A 20,997-nucleotide genomic window follows, 5' to 3' on the forward strand; every position below is an offset into this window, starting at 1 on the left:
GCTGTAATGTATCCGGCAAACCAGTCGGCACTAACAAACTTCCCACACATGCAGGTGCAACAGTGCCCAATGCTTCTTTGTGTCATCTGGTAAAGGTGGAGACACCAAGACGAAGTATGTAGAAAGCTAGCAAGGTTCAGTATAAAGTGTTGTTAGATAATGTGATGTTTTATACAGAGCAAAGGCAGAGATCTGACTATTCTGTGATGCTTGTGTACAGTTAACTCACGTGGATTTGACTGTTTTTGTAGTTAGATATTGACATTTACTGTTGTGTGATGCAATAGTGTTGCAGAAGTGCGGATACGAAATTAAATGACAACCGTTGTCAGGTCCTTACCACTAGTGGGGCAGAGATGTAGGGTTTGGCCTGAGGTTTGCTTCAGAGGAGAGACCATGTTGTTTGCTAAATTAAGTTGAGTTCTTTGTCAGGCTGAGACTTTTCACTCAAATCTTAATCTTAATGGTTTCTCCAACCAGGGGACCATAAATGGGGACCATGGCAACTAATCCAACAGTGGTCAGTCCCTCACACCGTCTCCCTCTCTCACCTGTAAGCCAGCTGTCCATTGCTGCATCCACTTTGTTCTTCATGAAGGGCAGAAACTCTGAGGTGAGCAGGGCCACGTGACGCCTGACCGGCCCCCTCAGCACCCTGCTGTCCCACAGGTCTCCCACCAGACGCATCTGCCACAGGGGGAAGGTCTGGAGCAGGTCGCCCCTACGCAGAGCACCCACCACCTGGGAGACAACAGCAACACCGCACGGTACAGAACCTCCACACGTCTGACACTGATGTTTACATTCAATAAATATGCTTGATTTGATAGAACGAACTTTAACACAAAAGTTGAAGCAGTGACAAAACAGTCCGGATGGTGTGTGTGTGTGTGTGTGTGTGTGTGTGTGTATGTGTGTGTGTGTTACCTGCTCAATCGCGATGTATGTGGGCAGCATCTCTGGGCATTCCTGTGTTACACATTCATACAGCATGGCCGAGAACAACATCAAAGTATCTTCTCTCTGCACACACACACAACACAGGCTGAGTGACTGAATGTGTGTTAACATAAATTGAATGGTGAGAATTCCAGGAGTAAGTCACAAGTTTAGTTTATCAGCTCGTTGTCCTCTTTTGTCTCCTTCATTCATTAATGCATCCGATTCATGTTTCTCAGTCATTTCTTTGTATATCCCATAAAGCTAAACTCACACCACTGTATAGTTCAAATGCAAAGCCTCTGGTGAATTTGTATTTATTTTAACACCCTGGTTATTTGATGTTTGGGCGTCATATCCGCAGTCTAATATGGCATTTAAAATTCAAGGACTGTAAATGATTTGGAAAGTTTGAATTGTAAAAACTAAGGAACTCCAATTTGCCGTCTGCTGTGGTCAGAACTAATATATTTACATTTATTCCGACAAACTTTTAAGGCCTGTGACTCAGACAGTATAGATTCAGACAGTATGCAGTCTGTGTACTCAGATACACGCCGAGATGAACATGGAGATATTTCACACCAAATTAAAACGCCAGACAGTCACAGTTTACGCAATTAACCACCAGGAAACTCAACACCCTCATTTCAAATACAAATACAGTGAGGAATAGAAAAAGGAGGAGGAAGAAAGTTTGATAAAAAAAAAATACATAAACAGCAAGGAAATCTCCTCCTGTTATTGTTGAATCCAATTACAGAACTTTACGGTAGAAAATGACGAATTTGTTTCCATTTCACGGTGCGAGCGGAAAACAACGATCCAGACACAATCCAACCAATTAACCCGAAGCTGTGATGACGCAACCTTTCCTTTGGCATGAGGAAGTGAGATTCAAGTGATTAGCAAGTGGATTAAGCATTAGTCATGAAGGGCAATCTATAAAATCAGTTTTAAAGCCCACACAAGCTGCCATGTTAAAGAAGTATAGGCGACAAATCAAACAACAACAAATTGAGGTTTAACTCCAAATTGCAGCTTCATGATTTTAGTACAATATTATATTATTTCATCATTTAATGTGCTTACATACACATTAAAATGTTCTTTCATGCTGGGAGTGAATGATGAAGTGGATGCATGTGAGTGGCATTAACAGTGAAATGGGTTCCCTCCTCTGGCTGTTGGAGACGTGAGTGTTATCCCTATGATGTGATCTTTGCAAGGACAGATGAGGCGTACAAATACTGCTTCCTGTTTCCTGTTTGTTTAAGATTTAATATCCACAATGTAATTTTTTTCTCTCTCACACAAATAAGAATATTTGTGACTTGCATACGAGAGTTCTTATAAACACCATATCCTGAATCGGGACACATTATTACTTGCAGATATACGAGGTGCAGGTAAACTTTATATTTTTGCTTTCATTTGTGTTTCTTCTGCCTGACTGGCTGGCTGGCTGAGCACACGGCGTGTTTGACTTTAGACTTCAAAGTATTGTACTGATATTTTCTTGCCCTGACTAAACCTCTTAGGAATTCATGCTTTCACCCAGAGGGGACCTGGTTAGTGAGTCAATTGTGTGAGCCAAGACTGAAAATTCTATTACAGCACAATGTTACTTATTGGCGGCATCGACTGAAGACACGATTGCATGTGGTCCGTTAAAGCAATCACAGGATCTCACGCCTCATTACTCTATTCCAGGAACAGACGATGATAAAACTGGAGATGAAAGGAGCACAATGGGGTAAGAATGGCTTCAGATTGTTTCTGTGCTATACTCACGTGTTTCATTCCTTCAGAGGTTTTACAGAAGAGTTCAGCAAAGGAGACCAACGCAGGCTCAGAGGTGAAGGTAGAGATGGCATCAGGCTGCAAACAGAAACGAGTCTTTAGGCAGATGAACAGAATGGCGAGGGCAGTCACAGAAGAGTACAGAACTTTTGCTCAGAAATACAAATTCATTGGAACGACTGGAAATAAAACGGATACACGGGAGAACCTGAAAGAGGAAAATGCTAGCAAAGGAAGGAAGGATGGAAGAAAATGAGGGGAGGATTAGGCGCGAGGAAGGACGAGGGAGGGACGAGAGGAGAAACGACGACTGGAGAGTGAAATGAATGATGTGCTTTTATTTTCCACCAGACCTGCGGGTGTAGTGACGGTGTACACTGAGGCCATCAGGGAACCAGTAATAATCTGTCAAACACACAACTGTCTGCTCAACCTGCGGGGGACAACCTGCCAAGACTGGTCGCTACCTGCCACTCGGGAGCAGGGCCCAAGCAATTCCAGTCACAACTATTTATATCTGAGGACCCTGCAGACTCATTTCTAAGATGTGTCGACTTGTTTCAAGTGCAACTATTAAAAAGGCAGGCAGGCAGGCAGGCAATATTCCTGAGATACAGTTTCATTTGGGCTCCAGATAGTAACGACAGCTATAATGGCGTCTTGGCCAATACAGCAATCCTTGTGTCTGTTGTATCTTTACCTTGAAGGACCTGACTCCAGAGTTGCTGTGGTTGACGGTAGAGGCCATCAGACTCTTCCAGCCCTGAGGGTCGTCTTTGTAGGGCAGCTGGCCGGCCCTCAGTTTCACATACAACACTCCATCTTTGGTCAGTATGGACCTGAGGGACAGACGGACAGAGATAAACTGTCTTTTAAATCATTCAGATCAAAGCGTGATATAAGAGCTTCAGTCTGGAGTCCCATTATAAAGCTTCTGAAGGATGGAAGGAGCACAATTAGGTGCCTATATTTGGTCTCAAACACATTGAGCCTCTATTTTGAGAAGTTCACAACATGTCATGTTTCCATCATACTTACTTCAGGTGCTGTGTTTCCCTGCTGAGATCTATGGTCAATTCCCAATATCGAGGCCCCTTCACCTTTACCTGCAACCACAAAACTTCAAATGTTATATTGAAACAACAAATATAAAAATAGACCATGTTTGAGATACAAATAGATCATTTCTACTTCCACAACACTCATGTCAAGGTTTCTGTTTCGACTGGATGCAGGGAAAGAGAGTTGAGCAATCTCTTTTACTCTCTCTTTGCAGCTTTGTATGATAGAAGAAATCAAGATTTATCTGGTGAGGACACTGAGGAAAGATTAGGGGGGCACTTCTGTGTTTGGTAAAAGTTGAGAAGGGATTTCAGTTAATGCAGGGCTCTGAAGTCTGTGCTTAAGCTTTACCCGTTTGAGGAGGTGCAGCTCAGGAAGCATGGTGGGAGCCATCAGTTCCACCATCGTCTCCTCATACCACTGCGTCGGCTGAAAACACATTCAAGACAGTGTTATTGTGGGACTATTTGTACATACTCTATGTGCTTACAACACAACACAAGGTCGCAAGATCCTATCAACTTCAGAGCTACCCAGAAATTGGCAAACCAAACCAATTTTGCACACACTTGCACTCACTTCTTTCACAAGAAAATAAACATCAGTGTGAGTGCATTTCCTTGAATTTAAGGAGATCAAATGAAAAAGACTAAAATAAGCGTGAACACTAACGAATGCCGTAACATGCTGGGGCTTACAAACTTTCCAAAGCCCTGCAGGGATTTTATACAGCGTACAAAAGACTCAATAACCTGTTATTAACAGTGACAACCAAAGATTTTATCAGGAAGTGATCAGATCCAGGTTTACCTTTGACGTGTCAAGCAAGAACAGGGTCTTTGGGTCTGAATTTAACATTAACACTGGCCAAGACCAGTGTTCAAATGTCATCGAGAGGGAGAAACGGCAGATTTGCACAAGTAACAGGAGAAGCAAAGGAGCCCCAAAAATAGCTTCGTATTTACAGAGCAGTAACAAAATCCGACAGGAGGAGATAAAGGAATTGCTGCTCCCAAGACGTTGGAGTTATTTACTGCATCACTAAAGACACAATTACAGTATAGGTTCAACTTTAATGACAAAGCAATGAAGCCAGGGTGGAAAATACAGTATAAATGTTTCAGAGCTTAAGACAGGCTCGTGAAAACGACAGCAGAGAAACTATGGGACACAATTTCACATCATTCTCTGAGGAGAAAGAATGAAATGAGTGTGGTGATTTGTTTTAACTGCTTCTCTAGTGTCTCTAATAGTACAAAGAACCTGCTGTCAGCTTGTGCCCGGTTTAGGCTTCACGTGGGAATGGATGTGACAGCTTCTTCCTGAACCAAATGACAAAATTACGGACAGAACGACTGAGTGCACTGTAGTCTGCCTTGAGGTCAAGCAACACCGGAAGTATGAACCAACACAGACGGCACCGCAGAGCCTCTGTAGTTCACGGGCAGATCAAAGAGGAAGCAGAACTGCACGACTTCAAGGTTTTTCTCTCTTTTTAGTTGGGACATTGGGCACGGACGCCCTGTGAAATATGCGAGAGACATGAATGCCAGTGAACACACGCGACGGCTCATTTGTGGCTGCCACGTGTCTTTGTAGAGGAACCATGAAGGGAACAACACTGTTACTGAAAAAAAACATTTACTGCAGGCAGAAAGGATGAAACCGATTACAAGTTTGTGTTTTGTTCTGCTTTAAACGTCTTAATTACATCCTCATGCTGCTGAGCTGGTGTATTGTAATTTCTGGCGTCCGTCTGTCTGTCTGTCTGTCACACCAATAACTTGGACAGTTGAAAAGTGATTTGGATGAAATTGGGCAGGTTGATCAGTGTTAGGGTGAGGACCTTTGCTATCATATATTTAGTTTTCTAGCCTGATGTTGGCGATATAATAACCATTATAGTAACCAAATTTTGCACACACTTGCACTCAATCAGTCTGAGTGCACTTCCAGTTCATTAGTTTAAATTGCTATGAAAAATTAAAGCTGTATTTCATAGAGGGTGCCGTGTACTGAGAGTTTGATAAACATCTCTTTTGGCTTTGGCTGGATGTTTTGAACAAGCCAGAGAAATGACACCTCACTGTGTCACAACTGTGAGCTGGAGGAAGCCTCAGTCATGTAGTGCTGACATGCACAATGTGGTACTTTGGAGGAGGGATATTTTTTCTTTACACTTCAAAAAGAACTGAAACCAGCACATTTTGTACTCTGCTAGTTGTGTTTGCAAGTACGTGATTGTGTGTGTGTGTCTATACAGCTTATCAAGAGGAAGTGACAGCTACGGCCAATCTCACAAGAACATGTGGAACATCTGTAGAACAAAACAGTGAGTAAAACAATGCTGCCCAGTGCAACCTGTTGTTTTACTGTTACTAGGCACTGTTCCTGATCAGGCTGATGTTTCAGGCAGTCTTATGTTTAGGAGCTCACCTTGTATGTGACCTCTAACAGGGCATAGCAGGGCTTAAGTGAGTCCACATCCACGGGCACGAGCAGACGTGGCTCTGCAGCCAGGACCGCCAGGTGCCGCAGGGCCTGCAGGTGGTAACTGCAGTGAAGACATACATACGGCCTGTGTTACACACTGTACAGACACAGTACTTAAGCCTTTAGTTAAATACTGACATGTACCTTACATGCTTATCAGGGCTGTCACAATTCATCAGTTACACAACAACAAACAACTTAAACTTGCATGCAATTGATTATTCGGCATTGTAGCCCGTGAGGGTCAGCCAGTAGGAAACAGACTTCTCGTCAAAGAACATACACTCGACGACATCCTTTTCTACATAATCGTAGTAAGGCTTCATATATCTAGACAAACCTCCTGGAGGTTTTAATTATATGTGTGTTGTGTGTGTGTGTGGGTGGTCTCACCGGTTGTCAGTGCTGTGAGCAGGGAAGTGTGGATACAGGGCACACAGAAGGGCAGCGATGGCAGAATTGGAGGTGCTCAGCGTGTACCTAAGATCAGAGGACAACATTAACACACCAAAACAAATAGATCCTTCAGGCTAAGTTTCTTCTAAGAAACTGAATCTGGCTGAAAGCAGCCTTGACAGTTTGATGCTGCTTTTTTGTTCTTACAGTCTTTTAAAAGTTGTTTTAAGGCATTTGATCTCATGTGAAGTACTTTGAATTGCCTTTGTGTTTGAACTGGGCTGTATAAATAAATCTGCCTTGCCCTGAGTCACACACAAATACTTTAAGTACGTCATTGTACTCTCACTACTGACACATGCAATATAACAGGCCACTTCTCGTCAGAAAATTACACTCAACACTAAGTCCCACAGTGCGGGGTGGTGGGGGGGTTAAATGGGTACTTAAAAATGACAGCGTAAACCCAAACAGCGACAGCAGAAATGTCTCAAATTGTGTCCTTACTACACACACTTAATACATACAAAACACAGCATGTAACACCTTGGTCAGAGCATTGGTCTAAAATAATAAACGATAAACACTGCCGCCTGTTCTCTTTGGTAAAGCCATGCGTGTGTTGCAGCGCAGGTATCATCATCACAGCCTCTTAAACACAACAGTTGGCAGTTAAGTACTTGTAACTAATTGAGCCATTATAAGTTGGGTCAGACAATAAAGGCTGCTTGGAGATGTAAGGTTACATGCAAGAGCATTAAATAGGGGTCAGCTGAGGTGCTGGTTGATGGCTGCTGGGGGCAGATGCGGCTCATTTAGGAATCACGTCGCGCTAAAAATTACTATTTTCCCCCTGAAGTTCAACGTCAAGGCTGAAAATATATACTCAGTCTGTAAATGTGGTCACAAAACAAGAGGAGGAATGTGGCAAAAACTTGTTAGCTATGGGTAAGGCAAACTGACAGCCTAGAGTAAATATTCAATATATATATAAAATAATAAGGAAATTAAATAAATAACAGAAACATTATTGTCTAATTTAAGAGTTAGGCTTCAAAGCTCCACCACAGATTTATCCACATTCCTCAACAATTAACTTAAACTTCATATATTTTAAAAATGAAAAACAGCTGCGTTCAGTATGAGCCATCTGCCATTTACTGTTGCTATCTTAAACTTCCAGTTAATTTTACTGCTGAAAAAGCAGAATACATGGGAAGAGAAACTAACTGACTAACAGAAAAGGGGTGTGTGAGAGGAACTGTTCAAAAAAAGCAAGGTCAGGAGAAATTAATGGCAAGAAACTGAATAAGAATGAATGAATGAATGGAAAATAGTGATAAATGCGTGGAAAGTGAAATGTGAATAGAGATTTTCAACATAAGCAGGTGAGAGAGTGGGTGAGTGACGAGCAGAAGGAGAGAATGAATGAAAGACGAAAACAATGAGACGCCATGAGTCTGATCTCGAGCAGACCCTGTGCTACGAATGCACTCATCTATTCATCTGTCCCTATATCAAACTACACGACTGTACATGCCACTGTTGGCGTTGTAGTCGTGTGGGTTTCCAGCTGGCTGCTCTAAAATAAAACGTGACCTGAAGAAATATAAAGTTCATCTGGTTACAGCTGTAGGTGGGGAGACATCTGCAACATCAAATGAGAGAGTGAGAGCTATTGTTTCTCTGAAAAATACACACACCAAGGTCGGTGGTTGGAACAACCAGGTCTTGGTTTGTATCTGTTTGTGTGTGAATGTCATTCATTATGCACTCAAAACAGACCTGTGTGTATTTGTGTGAGCGTTGGCAATACAGTCAACATGCCACATGACAGGCTTGCTATACATAGAATATAATGCCTGTCGTCGTCTACAAAGTGAACATCTGTGGGTGAGTTTTCATTTTCATTCAACCCAGCAAGGTTGACACACTGCATTTTTCAACCAACAACTTGCCTTCAAACCAGGACTCTTCTGTAGGCACCCATGTGGCTAAAATTGGACAATTGGGGGCCTAGTGCCTTGCTATAGGGCATCTCCATGGTAATATGCATGTTGTATGGGTATAAATATACTACCAAACCGCCAACTCATTAAAAAATGTTTCTACTACTTTGCCTTTCAAGTGTGTCGAACCCTCAATTGCTCCCCCCTCTGCGAAGGGTGGTAATGTAATGTAAGTCGCTTTGGATAAAAGCGTCTGCCAAATGATTGTAATGTAATGTAATGTAATTTAAGAACTAACAAGTAAAGTAAGTAAGCAAACTTGAGTAAATCATTGCATGGTAGCTGTGTGTGTGTTTGTGTCTCACCTCCCCCCTCCGAGGAAGAGCAGGCCCAGAGCCATGTGATGAGCCATGTGGAAGCCATAGTTCATCTCACCACTGGTTCGCTTGTGGAGGAAGCGGCAGAGCTGCAGCACCTGTAGGTTCCCAGTGCCCGCCATGACCATGGACAGAGCCAGCAGAACCATTGACAGGCCCGTCTGCACGTTGTAGTATCCGGTCTGTACAAGGAACACAACAAAGACACTGACATTTGTACCCTACTGCAATTCTTAGTGACTTTTCATTACTTCTGAAATTTTGAAGGCCAACATTTTGCAAGACTCACATGTGAACGAACACTCGCACTTACCACGGCAGCTGTAGCAGACAGCACCATGATTTTCATGAAGCTCCTGGCAAACTTGTATAGGCAGTCGAAGGCATCAGAGTTGGCAGAGCCGGCAAAGCGGAAACCCACCGCCATGCAGGCTCCAGCAATGATGTAGTCATGAGCTTGGCTGAGGGAAACAAGTGTTGCTTTGTAATCAGTCATGCTGGGACACTGTAGAAAGAACATTACTAACACTACTGGAGAATGTGCAATTATAAAGCTTTTGATTGATGAGCTTAAATAATCTAATTTTGACCCAGAATGTGTAAAATTAAATTAAAAGATTTTGGACTAAATACTTACGCCAGTGTCTCAATGTTAACATCATCTGAAGAGGCAATATTGACCCTCATTATCTGAACAGAGAAGAGAAAGTTGTGTCAGACAGCAAGCGTTGAGGATTTAATTGTAGTCTTTGTTTATTTACATAACAATGTTATCTTACCGGTCATTTTGTGCATTTCTAACCATTTAATTACATAAAACAGTCAGGGAGTGAATTTCTGTGACACATCAAGCTTAGGAATTGTTGAACTGAAAGAGTTAAATCTGAACCCTAATTTAAAACTCCAGAGACAAAACAAACAAAACAAACTTGGTTATAAACCCATTACATGTACTCATAGTCATAGTGACTCATCAGCAGGTCTGCAGTATTACAAGCTCAAAATGTCAGCTCAATGATACTGTGTGTGTGTGTTTGTGTGTGTGTGTGTATTTTCTCACCTGAGGAACATTACTCTTGACCCACTCAGTACTAGGGAGAATGTCATCCCACATGATAATACACCTGGCAAGAGTCTGAGGGGGGGGTAAGAGCACAGTGAACATGGAGAGGGGGAGGAAATAGCAAGACAGGCATGTAATATGAATGTCACACACATACACACTCATTGCCAAACTAACCCGCAGCAGCAGAAACTCAGGCTTGATGAAATCCAGCAGGAACATGGTGTCTGGAGCTTTCAGCCAATCAGCAATCGACCTAAGGGATAGAACCAGGAAGCGACAAGGAGGTGTTAACACTGTCCTTCGGCACACTATCACCCAATAAGGAGACAGCACCGGATGAGCCTGGAGGAGACTAATTGCCAATAGCAGAAAGCTGGAAGAAATACATTTGTCTGTAGTGTAATGACACAATAGGACTACAGGAAGTATGGAGCTATTTTCAGTCAAGCAGGTTAGGATGTGCTGCTTAACGTTGACGTGTAGAACATTGGGTGACAGACACAGTTATGCTTTCTCAGCTCAGGCTTACAGCTACAGTTAAAATGTGTAATGCAATTCTAATATGACTAGATATCATTGCTGCTCAGGTATGTTTGTTATCACTTGTGCTCTTTAGAAACACTGCGTGTGTTTTTGAGTTCTTACCTGTTGTTGGTCTTGAGGTAGATCATGGCGAGGGCTAACGTTGCCCCTGGACACGTCACGTCTACATTGATGGTGTCACCCTCCTGGAACAACCATTGATAGTGTTGGGATAGTGTTAGGTGGCTGATGAGTTTGCAGTAACAGATCAACTATCACAGTGTTAACGCGTTTGAGTTCGACATTTAGGTAGCAACAGCTGGTTCAGGAGCAGGTTCATCTACCTTAATTTGGTAGCTGGGGGACTTGTGTCTCTCCCGGTTGGCCCCGGCCTGTGCTCGTCTGTGGCCCCCCACCATGTACTGATACAGCTGCTCGGGGACATTCAGGTCGGTCATTCCAATCAAGTTACTGCCGTGCTATAGGAGGAGATGGAGAAGAGAGAGAATAATGAAAGGAAGCAGGGTAGGAAGGGAGGGAGGGAGTAGAAGGAGAGAAAGAAGGAGGACAGGGGGATATTGTCGTCAAGGTGATCAAAAAAGAACAAGCGAGACCAAAGACAAGGAGCTCATTATGAGCTTGTGGGAGCATTTGATTTCATTAATAGGTAGGAAGAGCACCTGGAGGCCAGTATGCTAATTGCCTGTGAACACACTGCATTGTATTGCATGACCCCACCCTGGCTTACAGTAATTTGTAACAAGGACGTCACCTCTCCCTCCCCACAGTAGGCCAACACATGACATCCATCAAACACACAGAGGTGACTTGTAGAAAACCATATACTATGATTGACTATATGAAAAAAATCCTCTACTTTTTCTTTAAGTGTGTGTGTGTGTGTCTAAATATGTCTCACCCCCAAGCAGACCATGCCCAGGGCCAGTCCAGCAGCGAGTGAGTAGGACTCTCTGTCTGTACAGTACTCCATCTCTGGACCAGGCGGCCGACCTGAAAGAAGCACACCAACACACACACACACACACGGTAATGAAGTAGACAATTCATCACTCTGTGCTCTTCACCATTACTCCTGGCCTTTGACATTGCAATGACTGTCTTTTGCATCTTGTCCAAAGTGCCAGACATGCTTTTTAGGGTCAAGCACTTCTATGCTAATAAAGCTGGACCTTTGAACTCTGACTGAGAGCTTTTTACAGCTATATTTAATTGTTTGCTTCTTCATCTCACACACACACACACACACACACACAGACACACACAGACACACACACACACACACACACACACACACACACACACACACACACCTATCTCAGACAGCAACACTTCTGCATTGTGTCTGTGTCCTGTTCCTTGGTATACCAGTCCAATACCAATTACTGCAGCAACCTGCATAGAACAGAGAATGAAATAACTACGTCAAAATCAAACATCTGTCAATATATCATTAAAAGTCTATCATTTCAAATATTATATCAGTGCTGTCTTAAAGCATCAAGATACAATCAGCTTTGCAGACAGACACACACTCACCTGTACATTATGTGGTACGTCCAGCTCAGTAGATGTGGGTGGGAGCAAGGCAGGGATATGTATGCTAAGGAGCCGGGTGATTGACATGTCCATGGTGCCAAGTTTGGCTGAGGAGACGCCCAGGAGGAGCCCAATACTGGTCATCTCATGGCCCTGTAGGAAGAATGGAGACATTACACCTCTGCAAGCATTTGGGACAATTAATTGTTTAGTTTGGGCCAAGTATGAGGTCCCACTGGTGTTGACCAATGAGCACACAGTACATCCTGTTTGGGAGACACTTTAATCCAAAGAACAGTGCCATGAATGCAAATATTGCTCATTCTGAATAAAGTGAGGAATCGATTCCTCATTGTCTCTCTTCATAAGCCACATTTTTAATGCAAACTTTATATATTTCAATTGAAGAAGATTAAGCTTGCAGCATCCTGTTGATTTTCTCACCTGAAAGTTGGAAGAAAGCCTTGTTATAAAGTTCTCAGGGAGATGAGTTTCACATTGACTCACTGACTGGCTATGATACAAGTCAAGTCAAGGCAATGCAACCTCAATGCGCTCATTCTCACTCATTCAGAGAAAGGTGTGTGTGTGTGTTTGTGTGTGAATCATTGTGTATACACGTCTGTTTGCTGTATTTCAATTCTTATTTGTTTTCCTTTCCTGCCATTCTGTAACCGCATGTTGTGCAAAAGTACAAAACCCCAAATTGGTGTTTAATTCAAGTTTGTGTGAGACATACAGACTGTTTGTATACCTTAGTGAGGTAGTCATGTATGTTGAGTGTGGCCAGCTTGGTGAGGTGTCCATTGAGACCCAGGGCCATAAGGAAGCCTGCATACTCATTAGCCAGCTCTGGGCTCTTTGGTTTGTTGTAGGCTATCCAGGCTGAATCCACCTAAAACAAGAGAAGCTTTTAGGCCAAGTAGATCATATCAATCTAACACATGTTTAGTCATACAAGATACATATCTACCTATAGGTAGGTTAACATGAACTCAATACTGAAGACTATTGTATTCCTGTGATAAAAGGCAAAAATACAATTAACAGACTAACAGGCAGATTAATTCTGCTGTATACAGTACATGCACGCAGTCATAGAATTCTGTTTTTCTCATAGAGTCAATGATTTGTTATGTAATCACATGTATGGTGGTGAGTCTGCCATTTGAAGAAACGCATGTGGGTCTCATACCCCGAATCACATAATCTAGGTCAGTTACTCAAAGTTAGCATACGTCAATATGTGTCTGTGTCAATCACATTAAGGTGTAAACAGGATGTTTAAAAAAAAAAAAAAAAGAAAAAAAAAAAGGATTCATTGCCTCAATCAGAAGTGTAATCAAAGTTTTGAAGTGCCTGTAAACATACCGACTGTAAAGGGGCTGTACCTGCAAACATAACTGCCTCACTGCTGGGACATATAACCAAAAGCAGACTGGCTAGTGGCGTGGAAATGAAGCCGTGTTGTCACACTGACCTGTGAAGCAGGAGCTATTTTGAGTCCAGCAGCGACTCCATTATGGAAGCTGGGCCAGCTTGTCATGTTGGGAGGAACGTCAATGTTCCCACTGTTCAGATCTACCATGGTGTTCCTGGGAGGGGCACGGCCTGAGGAACAAGAAGACACAGAGGCAGTTTAAGTAAGTCCTACCATACATTTGGACAAAAATGGTTGACGTTGGGGCAGGGTTGTGAGTTGACGGGTGTTCACCTGTCAGGTTGAGTTTTGGAACGGGCAATGGTTCAGTCGGTACAGGGTGGTAAGAGAAAAGAGTGAAGAGGCCGCGGCCAACAGGTAGAGCCATGGTCCTCTGACACAACTGCAGCAGCCTGGAAAAGTGAGAGAGAGAGAGAAAACAAACAAGAAGAAATAAATAAAAAAGGAAAAGGGAAAATACACTTGCTATATCTGACATCTGACTGTAGAGAATGGCAAGCAAGTGAAAACAATGTTTTTAGAGAAACAAATACATCTATATTTGGCTTGTAAATGCATACCGCCGCAGTCTGAATACAATACTCACTTGTTCTCTTTCTCCTCTATATACTCGTGGTCAGACACCTCTGGGAGTTGGACAACACTGACCCGGACCGGCCTGGAGCTCTGCAGGAGTCTTCTGACCTCCTGGACCCGCAGATCTTGACTCCAGATCAGCCCTGTTACCTGGAGAGGAAGAGAGGATAGAGCAACATCAACAAACAGAAAGCTGTACTAGCAGCGCCCGGTGTAATTATGATGAACTGCATGAATATACTGCAGGGTGGATGTGGAAACAAAAGCATCATATTCACCAAACCTCTGTGTGAATAATATAGTGAGAAAAATATTGACATCCCCAAAAATTCAGGAGGTACAGTTTAACAAGTCTCTTACCTCCTGGATTATGTCCGACATCCCATCCTCCTCCTCATCTGCTTCTGTGGTGGCAGGAGTATCTAAGGACAAGCCTGTACCTACAGACTGCAGACACACAATACACGCAAATTTGTGTGACACAGTGTGACACACGTGCATCGACAATATTCAAGGTAAACCTACAGATGCTATATTTGCTTAAATTGATTTGAGTTCCTGCCTCATGCATAGCACAGGCACTGCTGCTTGCTGATTATGCGTCTTCATCTCATTCATCTCAGTGATTTTAAAAAGATTCATTCTGAAACATTATATTGACTCTTTGGGTATAAATGACATATAACAAAGCAGGCAAAGTAAAGGCAAAGCATTATGTGTTTCTTTCATTTCATGGCTTAGTGGATCAATTGTTACCATTGATACCTCACAGAATAATCATTGATTCAAGAGACCCAGTTACGGCTGACTGGAGCTTTTTCTAGATGAAGTTTATAAATTGTTAACAGGCATTTCACACTCACGGTTTTGCTGTTAGCCAAGGTCATCTTGTGGGCTTGTTTTGTCAGGTCCTGTCGTCCAATCAACAGACAGACCTCCTCTGACCAATCGGAACATGGCTGCTCACGGCAATGGTAAATAGCCTCTCTGATTGGCAGCGCAACACCAAAGGGGACGGACTCCAGGTCTTTCAGGGTGAAACCTACAATGATGAAAGGAGAAGGGTTGATTTTGGAACAATAAGCTGTGTCACCATTCAAATGCTGCCTCCTTCCATGTATGTAATTCAACACCAAATAAGCTGTCATGGGCAACAAAGGGCAACATTCCACAGGTTCCTCCTTGTGTGGGAGGTTGTGGCCTTCAAGAAAGACTACAGTAAGCAAAGAGGTTCTCAGTTTGACCTACCAGATGAACATTTTTAGATGCAATGTAGCAAATCATAAATTACGTTTTATCTTTATAACCTAAAAAACTTGCCATCAAAGAGCGAGAGTTTTCAGACTCAACATCTAAAAACAAGCATACTGTGGTTGCAGTGGGCGGCTCTGCAGTGTGAATCTGTATTTATTTTAAAGCTTGGCACAGTCAAAACTATTGTTTTTTACTTACCTTCTGAGGTGAGCCAGACCACAAGCTGCTCAGCCAGATTCTGACTGGAAGGCTTACCCTTCACATTGCTCTGCCTGTGAAATAGCAAGAACACCGATTACTGGCTGACTTAATCACATTATATTTAAATTTAAACGCAAAGAGAAGCTATAAATGACTATGATGACATTTCAGCGTCTCTTCCTGGCTTACGGGAGAGAACATCCTGCGCAATTTCACCTCCCACCAAGCCATTTACTGTATCAGGTGAGATCATCCTTGGGGGTTTTAATTTCGCAACTAAAATCAATTATTTGCACCTTCTTCGTTCTTGCTGAATTATCATGTATGTCAAATCAGCATTTTTCTACAGGTTTCCAACCAGCAAATAAGCATTGCATTCCAATTTAAAAGCAACAAGAGGAGCAGCATTCATGGCTTCAAACTAGAATTGGTAGACTACTTTTTAAGGCAGTCAGAGTATACAACACATAGTCGTTTTATTGTAGTAACCATGATAGTCATAGATTGGTAACGGTCAGAACTACTGTGATATGAAATCAAAGTCACAGTGAATCCAGCCAGCTCAGTTACCTTCTGTAGGCCGGTTCACCAGCAGAGGCTTTCTGACCTGGGGAAGAATAAAGAATAAAATAGACTTAAAGCAAAAGAAAGTCAGAGATGTGAATTCATTCTCCTTCTTTATTCTGCAAATTAAACAACCCTCACACCCCACTCATCACATGAATCTATTTCCAGTCTCTCCACCACACCCAAAATGATATTGTTCCTGTATTGATGTGAGGAGGGAGGGCACATTGATACAGGGTGACCTTTTGTCAATGGAGAATGCCCACATAGTGCCTAAAAACACTCAGATGCTCTTACACTGTCCACAAAGTCAATTTCCCATTCTGTTTCAGTGCAGCAGCTGGTTTGTCTCTGGGTGGCATTAGTGGCTTATTGTTCTGTAGAAAAAGGGGGCTGATGAAAAAGCTGCAGCGGCTGCTATTACCTTAGAGTTGTATTGGGTTTTTGTCACTCGCCCTTCTTACTGTGTTACTTGCCCTGAAGCTAACAGCTGAGAGATAATAAGGGCTGCTTGTCAATAATGATCACATGCACAAAAACACACACATACAGGTTTAAAATACACAGTCCCCGAGGGAAAACAAAGAAAACGTTATCCTCAAATCCTGTCACAAAACATCAAGACACACACTGACACACACCAACAGATACACCCACTGACACAAGGCATACACACAAACGCACAATTACTGACCTGCGGAGAGCTTGGAGAGGTACTTTGACACGTCTGATGAAGTGGCATATTCATCCCCGATGATGTAGAGAGCATAACTCTGAGGAAGAGAGAGAGGGAGACGAGTGAAGTGAGTTGAAGGAGGAAAAGGCGCATGACGGTAAAGCAGGAGAGAGAAAGGCCAAAGAAACACCATGAAGTGAAGATGGTCAGAGCCCCATGGCCGCTGAAAGTGAATTGAAAATTACTAACATTCTGGAGTTGTTGGGAAATTATGTAGATGTAAAGGTGGACATGGTGTTTCTCAGTGACTCTGCTGTTTGGTTGTGCATTAATATTTGTGCAAATCAGGAGGATTCGTCAGACTGCAGTTTCAGGGCTTTAGGTCCAGGATGACAGAATGAGCTTATTTAATTCAGGAAGCATTTGGAGTTATATGGAGGTTAACCAGAAGGCTATTAGGCATTTCAGCTGTAATGGTATTATTCTTCCTACCACAGATCGCTACAGACATTAAATCCATCACAATAAGAAACTGCATAGTGTTAGCACAGGGTCAAAACAAAGGCTAGAGACAGCAGCTATGCATGTGCACACACACAGAAGACTGGATCTGCTTCTGGGTCTTTGAACACTCTTGAAGCTTAAGGTTAGTAGCAAGCTGCAATTTCTCTAATTTCTCATAATTTCATTCAAACGTTCCCGGGGAGAGGTTAGACTAATGTTTCAGCTGTGGGACATTATTTCTACTGAATGACTCATTTAAAATCTGAACATTTGTGGGCTTCTTCATCTCTTCATTAGTCTGCTGTATAAGACACAAGAATTCTGCAGGTCAAATGATTCAACATTGTTTTTAAGGCCAAGATTTGTAGAATTGATCTGCGTGTATCTGGTATATCAGTCGCAAAAGGAAAAACAAGCGACAATTCATCAATGAACAAGCTCAGAAATCAATAACGATAGTGCGTCATCATCTCTTTTATCCTCTTCCAATCACACACACACACACACACACACACACACACACACACACACACACACACACACACACACACACACACACACACACACACACACACACACACACACACAAATCTCGTTCCCCAGCATGACCTAAATGTTCTTTATGTTCACTCGAAAGGAAAATGCAAAAAGACAATGTTGGACAAATAGATTATCTCAATCAAAGCTGAACTCTTTATCCCCCCACACACACACACACACACACGTCACAAAGCCAGGAAGCAAGAGAAAAAAGACGATTCCGAAAAAATCACTCCAAAGTTAAAAAAAAATAAACAAACACACACTGTAAAACTCCACTTCTGTTGACCTCATTCATGTCAGACATCAGCACAGCCTGCTGTCCTGCTGCTGATTGTCTGGTTTGGATTTGGTCACATGATACAGATTTGTATGGGCAGGTTTCACACACGTGTGTGCTGTAGCATACCAGGGTGTAGTCAGGGTGGAGGTGGAACAATTAGTAAATACTTTGAAAGGGCCAAGTTATGTTTCTAAAACACAGAGGATGTTTGTTCGTACCAGAACAAGGAGCCTGGTCCTCTGACAGATGCCCGGCAGGAAGGGGAAAGGTCCGACCTCCTCCCCTCTCAGACAGCTACTGAGCCAGCTGAACACACTGGGAGGTTCTGCCTTGAGGAAGGAGGGCCGCTGCATCTGACTAATCTGGGCTGAGAAAAGCGGAGAAGAGAGGAGAGGATTCAACTTACAATAAAGACAATCACACTGCAATACTTCTCACAAACATTTCAGAAGATTATCATGGTTCATTCAGTGGTTATTTTTCAGAGGATGTAGTGCAGTTTGTTAAAACCCCCAGTCTGAGTATGTGAGGTATGTCTATGTGGGTTGTATGTGTGTTCTGCCTGTCTGTGAATGCGTATTGTCTTGTTCATTTCCTGTCTCCGTTTTGCGGGTCTTACCCTGGTCCAAGAGGCAGCTCTCTAAGAAACCACTGATTAATGAGGGGTAGTCTCTCCAGTACAGATCCACGTACTCATCCAGCTGGAGATCTCTGAAAACACAAGACAGAAGAAGGTTAAACTGCAGGCATATATGGGCGTATTAGAAACTGTTATTTTTTTTAAATGAACTACAAATTAATTGAATGTATCTGACTAAAATAGTTATTTTAAGGAAACAGGAAAACCTCTCCCTTGCACCTCATGCTTCTGTGCCTCATGCTTCTCTATCATCAGGTAGCAGGACTTTCCCAGTAGCCGCCTCCCTCGGCACAACCGGGAAATTAAAATGAGATCTAAAGATGGCCCCTGCGTTCTCAAAGAGCCAGCTTGGCATTTAAACTGTGTGTTGGGCAGTAATTACGCCACACACTCAAAGCAATTAGCAGCTGTGGGTTATTACCATCCTGCTTAATGCCAGATAATCAATAGTTTTTAATCCCTGTACTGAGACGGTAACACCCCACATTACCTACAGGCGTGTGTGTGTGTGTGTGTGTGTGTGTGTGAATGTGTACGTACTCGAAGATAGTTCGACTGGTCAGCTACCCAACCATGTCAAATATACCTCAGATGCTTGAGGGTAACTCTCCTGCATCTCAGTGATGGCTGATGCGAGAGTGATGCGACACTCTTCACCAGTTCGTGACTAAGGTCCGTTACAACAATATCTGGATCGTTATTTCCACCATACCCAGTTAACCTAATAAGGGAAAGTGTGTAAAAGTTCTTCACAACCGCCCACGTAGGAAAAACCCAGACCAATTACTCTGAAGAGCTCTTCACTTTCCCACTCCACCACTTCTGTTATTGTCATTGCCACCAATCACAGCAGTCACTTTACTGCCTGTTGATGTTTACTCAGTACACATCAGAAAAGAGTCTTGATTTCTCAAAAGCTTTGACTGAAACAATAGACTGAGTTCACCTTTTCTGATGAGGAGAGTTCAACATATTTCACCAGATAGTAGGCCAGGTTTTGATTGTTTTGACAAATGGCAGCGGTCTCGCTCTAACCTATGTTTTGCAGTCAAACACAGAACTTTGCACGACACTGACAGGTCTCTACCCTTAACCACTGCGTGGCTCAACAGCAGGACAAAAGCTGCCATGTTGATGGATTTGGTTTTGGATTTTTGATGCATTTGTTATTTCAGATAGTCGCAAAAACTGAGCAAGAACGGGGCTTTCACGTTGATGCAACGGCTTTCTCGTAGCAAACTTCAGGTTAGCCAGAGAGCATATTTCTTCCAAGTGCAACTGCTTTGTACCTGGCTAACTGCTGCAGCAGACAGACCAGCGATGAGGCTCCAGCTCTTTGCAGCTCGTCCAGCTGAAGCTCCTGGTAGAGCAGATGGAGAACGTAGAAAAGGGCAGGAATATGAGGGAAGAGTGCAGCTGAGCTGTCTAGCCTCAAAGATGGACTGATAGGAGCAGATATCTGGGGGAGGGACAAGAGACATAGGTTAGTTACCATGCGTGGATGCAGGTATCATTCTGATTGATGGCTGACATTGTGTGCCACTAATTACGATTTTTGGATTTGAAAATGGTCATAAAAATTAAATCAAGACAACTATAAATGTTCTGCATGTTATACCTAAGAAGGTGGAAAAACCTTTGAGGTAGTAATTAGACTATCGAGGAACATGAAAAAGCAGAGGGAGATGAGGAGGAGAAAAGGAAGAGGCCTGAAAGAAGAAAGCAAAGGTTGAATGGAAGAAGGTGGAGTACGAGCAGAAGAAGAACACATTCATCAAACACTCTGCTGAAGTAATCAAGCTAAAGAACTTTCCAATAAAAGCAACTGCAGCATCGAAATCTAAGTTGTAATTAAACAAAGTGAATCCTAGCCATCGTGATTTCACTGAAGTATTCAAAACAGACAAACAGCAGAATGAGGAACCTACAGAGGAGAAGAAGTCTGTGTTGGTGGTGCAGCAGGAGTCCACTAGATTACAGACAGGCTGAGAAATCATCTGACGGTGGTAATGGGACCCCAACAAATAGTCCATATCCTACAGTGAGAAGAGACACAGAGATTATTAGATCAGTAATTAGAGGCTCGGGTAAAATGGGTGAACAGTGACAACAACCAGTGATTCACTACCCGGATCCTCCCTCTTAGGACAT

At 42.8% G+C, this 20,997-nt stretch overlaps 1 protein-coding gene and 1 long non-coding RNA gene across 4 annotated transcripts in view; one reads left to right on the top strand and one right to left on the bottom strand.

Moving 5' to 3' along the window:
* anapc1 (anaphase promoting complex subunit 1) overlaps nt 1-20,997 on the bottom strand; it is a 41,858-nt gene that overhangs the window by 12,046 nt on the left and 8,815 nt on the right. Inside the window, exons 21-52 of one of the 3 annotated variants that reach the window (XM_076160416.1) lie at nt 20,775-20,882; nt 20,136-20,305; nt 18,826-18,917; nt 18,425-18,573; nt 16,898-16,976; nt 16,207-16,243; nt 15,634-15,707; nt 15,045-15,223; nt 14,542-14,628; nt 14,192-14,331; nt 13,879-13,997; nt 13,645-13,775; nt 12,919-13,059; nt 12,165-12,317; nt 11,939-12,020; nt 11,527-11,618; nt 10,952-11,086; nt 10,731-10,813; nt 10,260-10,338; nt 10,080-10,154; nt 9,657-9,709; nt 9,309-9,480; nt 9,008-9,201; nt 6,691-6,777; nt 6,241-6,358; nt 4,156-4,233; nt 3,781-3,848; nt 3,443-3,581; nt 2,734-2,820; nt 928-1,023; nt 552-741; nt 108-406 (exon numbers count right to left, since the gene is read on the bottom strand). In XM_076160416.1, coding sequence (XP_076016531.1) covers nt 312-406; nt 552-741; nt 928-1,023; nt 2,734-2,820; nt 3,443-3,581; nt 3,781-3,848; nt 4,156-4,233; nt 6,241-6,358; nt 6,691-6,777; nt 9,008-9,201; nt 9,309-9,480; nt 9,657-9,709; nt 10,080-10,154; nt 10,260-10,338; nt 10,731-10,813; nt 10,952-11,086; nt 11,527-11,618; nt 11,939-12,020; nt 12,165-12,317; nt 12,919-13,059; nt 13,645-13,775; nt 13,879-13,997; nt 14,192-14,331; nt 14,542-14,628; nt 15,045-15,223; nt 15,634-15,707; nt 16,207-16,243; nt 16,898-16,976; nt 18,425-18,573; nt 18,826-18,917; nt 20,136-20,305; nt 20,775-20,882 — 3,582 coding nt within the window. In that variant the 3' untranslated portion in view covers nt 108-311. Of the gene's footprint in view, nt 1-107; nt 407-551; nt 742-927; nt 1,024-2,733; nt 2,821-3,442; nt 3,582-3,780; nt 3,849-4,155; nt 4,234-6,240; nt 6,359-6,690; nt 6,778-9,007; nt 9,202-9,308; nt 9,481-9,656; nt 9,710-10,079; nt 10,155-10,259; nt 10,339-10,730; nt 10,814-10,951; nt 11,087-11,526; nt 11,619-11,938; nt 12,021-12,164; nt 12,318-12,918; nt 13,060-13,644; nt 13,776-13,878; nt 13,998-14,191; nt 14,332-14,541; nt 14,629-15,044; nt 15,224-15,633; nt 15,708-16,206; nt 16,244-16,897; nt 16,977-18,424; nt 18,574-18,825; nt 18,918-20,135; nt 20,306-20,774; nt 20,883-20,997 lie in introns of those variants that run through there. The other 2 variants (XM_076160415.1, XM_076160414.1) reach the window with 2 other exon arrangements.
* Nucleotides 2,402-6,344, top strand: LOC143008591 (uncharacterized). Its single transcript, XR_012964611.1, has 3 exons — nt 2,402-2,695; nt 6,068-6,136; nt 6,262-6,344. It is a non-coding gene; the product is annotated as an uncharacterized LOC143008591 (long non-coding RNA).

This window comes from Genypterus blacodes, unplaced genomic scaffold (assembly GCF_046128005.1).
Source record: "Genypterus blacodes isolate CSIRO-AG114 ecotype Tasmania unplaced genomic scaffold, CSIRO-AGI_Gbla_v1 ptg000105l_1, whole genome shotgun sequence".
NCBI classification, from domain to species: Eukaryota; Metazoa; Chordata; class Actinopteri; order Ophidiiformes; family Ophidiidae; genus Genypterus; species Genypterus blacodes.